The sequence below is a fragment of the Gracilinanus agilis genome, chromosome 3, assembly GCF_016433145.1.
Source record: "Gracilinanus agilis isolate LMUSP501 chromosome 3, AgileGrace, whole genome shotgun sequence".
NCBI classification, from domain to species: Eukaryota; Metazoa; Chordata; class Mammalia; order Didelphimorphia; family Didelphidae; genus Gracilinanus; species Gracilinanus agilis.
This window is the reverse complement of record NC_058132.1, coordinates 592,198,774-592,202,657: the sequence shown is the minus strand read 5'-3', so window position 1 is coordinate 592,202,657 and position 3,884 is coordinate 592,198,774. Positions and strand designations below refer to the sequence as shown.

General features: G+C 50.6%; 1 protein-coding gene across 1 annotated transcript; it reads left to right on the top strand.

Annotated features, from left to right (window-relative positions):
- Positions 1-270: 270 nt before the first annotated feature.
- Positions 271-3,435, top strand: LOC123242686 (TSC22 domain family protein 1). Its single transcript, XM_044670618.1, has 3 exons — positions 271-611; positions 994-1,045; positions 2,061-3,435. Exons 1-3 carry the CDS (start codon positions 487-489, stop codon positions 2,316-2,318), a joined length of 435 nt encoding a protein of 144 aa, XP_044526553.1. The 5' UTR covers positions 271-486; the 3' UTR covers positions 2,319-3,435.
- The last annotated feature ends 449 nt before the right edge of the window (positions 3,436-3,884 follow it).

Sequence of the window (3,884 nt, the reverse complement as noted above, 5' to 3'; positions counted from 1 at the left end):
TGAAGAACAATTTGGGTGTCGGGCTACTCCCCACCCCCACGGCCCAGCGGGATACCGCGACGGACCCATCCCTGAGGAACCGCCGGGGGGTGGGGGTGGGGCTGGGGCGGGTGGGGGTGGGGCGGCCGAGGCCGGAGCGGGAGGAGATGGGAGGGAGGGGGAGTTCGGGGAGGGCGGTTCCCCGTGCTCTCCCAGCCAATGAGTGCCGCTGTTCTCGGCATATATTATGCACTGAGGTTGGAAGATCAGCTCTTCAGTCGAGCAAGCGGAGCTGAGCTGCTACTCTGCGAGAGTTCTTGGCGCAGCAGAGTCCATCCAGCAGCTCCCTCCCAGGACCACGACGCCTCCCCAGCCCAGTGTTTCTTAAAAGCCGAGTTGTCGTCGTCTTTCCGCAGAAAGGCCAGAAGATTTTTACGTAGCTCGAGCTAGGAGCCTGGCATTGCATTTTTTTTTTTGGTGGGGATTTTTTTTTTTGGCTGCAATTGCATGAAAGCCCAATGGTGTAGACCAGTGGCAATGGATCTAGGAGTTTATCAACTAAGACATTTCTCGATCTCTTTCTTGTCGTCTTTACTGGGCACTGAAAACGCCTCTGTGAGACTTGACAGCAGGTAAATGTTGACTGTGATAGGATCTTTATAGTTTACTAGGGAAATGCCTGTGATAATGCAGGTGAATGTTTTCAGTGCTGATTCCTTTGTCCATTCCATTGGGTGATGCTGAGAACTGCAGTGACATACATCTAGATTGCTTTTTGAGCATTTTTGAGTGGCCTTCCCTCCTCGGGTCTTTAATTTCGGGGAACTGGCTTTCCCTGCATTATGTAATTTAGCTCTTTGTGGTTTACTAAGAAGGGGGAATGTCGTTGCATTGCACTTTGTGGGAAGAATCCTGGCTAGGAAAGAGTTATGGGTAATGAATATCTGAAAAAGGGAGGTTTTATATGGTTTTTAAAAACAATTCAGTTATTGATGGGTTTTCTTCTCTCTCTAGCTCCTCTGGTGCAAGTGTGGTCGCTATTGACAACAAAATCGAACAAGCAATGGTATGTAATGTACCGATTATTATAAGTGCGGTCGGTCCAAATGATTTTTAAAATACGGGTACTACTAGAAACGGGAGGACTTGGAGGTTAAATTTTGGTGCATCCGTTTTCACAGCGGTATTGGATATCAGTGAGCAAACGATTTAAGATGCAGAGAATATCCCCATTTGGCCAGCCCAGCACCACAACCCCCACTGTGTGGTTAGAGATCTGGGCACTCGGCGCTTTGCTTTATGTAAGGCCTTTACATAACGTGGGGTTTTCTTACGACGGAAGAGGAATTAGGCCCTGTGCCTGGGCATGTATTTTGTAGATCGCGGGTCCCCTCCTCCAGGAGTTGGGAGCATCCCAGCGTGGCTGGAGCAGAGGCCTCTTTTCTGGTCTGAGCCCGCGGGTGGGGGGAGGGGAAGGGTCGGGTCTGCAGGGGCCTCGTGAAGCACAACGCCCTTAAAAAGTGCCCCCCACCCCCAAACCCCCGCTCCATCTGGAGCCATCGGAGAAAAGTTTGGTTTTCCAAACCTATGCCTGATTTTCTCCTATTTTTTTATTTCCGCCTTGGCTGTTCTTTGTTATTGGAGCAGCGCCTGTGGCTCTTCTCACGGGATTCTCTGCCCGCTGTTGCTAGGCAAACTCGGAACCTTTAATTCGGAGCTATAAATACCTCGCGCTCCCATTGGCTCAGCCCTCTGCCCAGGTTTCTGTGACGTCATGCCTTGTCACGAAGCTGGAGGGAGGTGGGGAGGGAAATGCGGCAACATGCTCTGTCGGAACTAGCTGCAGCCGGCAGGCGCTCGGAGGAGGAGCCTGAGGAGGCGGCTTGAGGCCGCTGGGCTTGGGGGCGGGGCGGGAAGAGCGCCTGGGACCCCTGGGCCTGAGCCCCGCCTGGGGGCCTCTAGCATGCCACTTAATGGCCGGCCCCTTGGGTGCCTAAAGTAGGTCACTCATGGGAGAGAGACAGGACTGCCAGGGCGAGCCCCAGCACCCCTTGAATGTGAGACTTTGTGCTTTCTTGCAGGATCTGGTGAAAAGCCATTTGATGTATGCCGTCAGGGAGGAAGTAGAGGTCCTCAAAGAGCAGATTAAAGAACTGATAGAGAAAAACTCCCAGCTGGAGCAGGAGAACAATCTGCTGAAGACTCTGGCCAGTCCCGAGCAACTCGCCCAGTTCCAGGCCCAGCTGCAGACTGGCTCCCCGCCTGCCACCTCGCAGCCCCAGGGCACCACACAGCCCCCCGCCCAGCCAGCGTCCCAGGGCTCGGGACCCTCGGCATAGCCGCTCATGGCCCTTCCAGGCGGGCTGGGGCCCTGTGAACTGAACCGAGGAGGAGATGAACTAGCAGGAATCTGCCACGAGTCATCCATTTCATTGCGCACACTGCACAAGAGACAGACGGGAGACTGACATAGACACCAGTATACTTTTTGTTTCCAGTATTAAACACTCATCCGCTTTGGCCTTGAAGAAACTTCTTAGGTTGGTGACTTACATGTCAGTCAGAGAACTAGCACAGACACTGGGAACCCTGGCAGCTTCCCGGGTCCCCGAGATGGGCCCATTCACTTCCCGAGGTGGGGAGCGGGCCGCCTCTTCTCCCCAGCAGCTGTCTAGCCCAAGTCCTGGACACTTGGCATCTGGAAGCAGCGGCTGCTCCAACAAGGGCTTTCCCCACCCATCAGCAACTTGCGAGGGGAGAAAAAGTAAGGACTGATGCATAGTATCACCTAAAATAAGGGGACATTTGTAGTTCAGTATTCCATTTGACGACTGTCACCAGAATCACCAAATCACATTAGTGTTCATGCCACTTTCTGGAAGAAGCAGTGGATGCACAGCTGTTAGGGCGACTGAAAGGTGACAGGTAGCTGGGACCTAGGTTAATTTACAATGAAGGTTATTTTGCCTAATGTATATTTGTGTATGTAGTGTAAGTATTTTGTAAAATAGAAGACTGTAACTACTACCTTAGGTTGTACAGATTGAAATTTAGTTGTTTCATTGGCTGATCTGAAGTTTGGATAGTCCTTTTTTATATATATTATATTATATATATATATATTAAATGCTACATGAAGAAAAATGCACCTGAGCAAATGTTCGGAATTTAGAAGATTTATGCTGTTTGTGTAATTTCTGAAATTCCCTGGCTGCTTGATTAATATTGAAGTAAACCCCAGTTCACGGAAGTTGTTGGTTAAGACAGTTCAAATACTCCCCAATATGATTGATTCTGGCTAAGAATATGAATCTCCCAGCCTGGGTTTTTGCATATTACCTGTATAGTAGTTATGTGCATATGTTCTGTGCATGTTCTCTAAACAGTTGTAACCGGTCCCTGTATTTAACTGTGGCGCTTGTCAACTTTCAATAAAGCATATACAATGTTGATAAACAAGTGTTTCCATATTGAAGGTTTACCCGAGTGACAGGCGCTTCGGGGAATTAAATCACTAAGTACCAAGAGTGAAACTTTGAAAAAACAACCCCTCACCCTCCCTACTCTGCTAAAGTAAACCTGAGGGGGAAGGGCAGAGGTCGCAGGAAGCAGGCGAGGGGGCGGCCCTGCCCTCAACCCCGGAGTCTAGCCAGAAAGAAACCTAGAGAGGGGCAACGCCTGAGCACCTCTTTGTAAGCAGCCTCGGGCTGAGGCGGTTGCCCAGCAACTAGCTCCACCCCCTCACGTGGATGCAGGCATTCCCCAGCCCGAAAGCATCCCAGCCTGGCAGGAAAGGAGTTCTTAAACTTCCTGGAGCCTTTTTTTGTGCTCAATGAGAGCCATCCTGGAGAAGGGTGGGATTTTATCCTTTACACTTTCCAGAGCTATCTTAAGTGAAGCCAGAA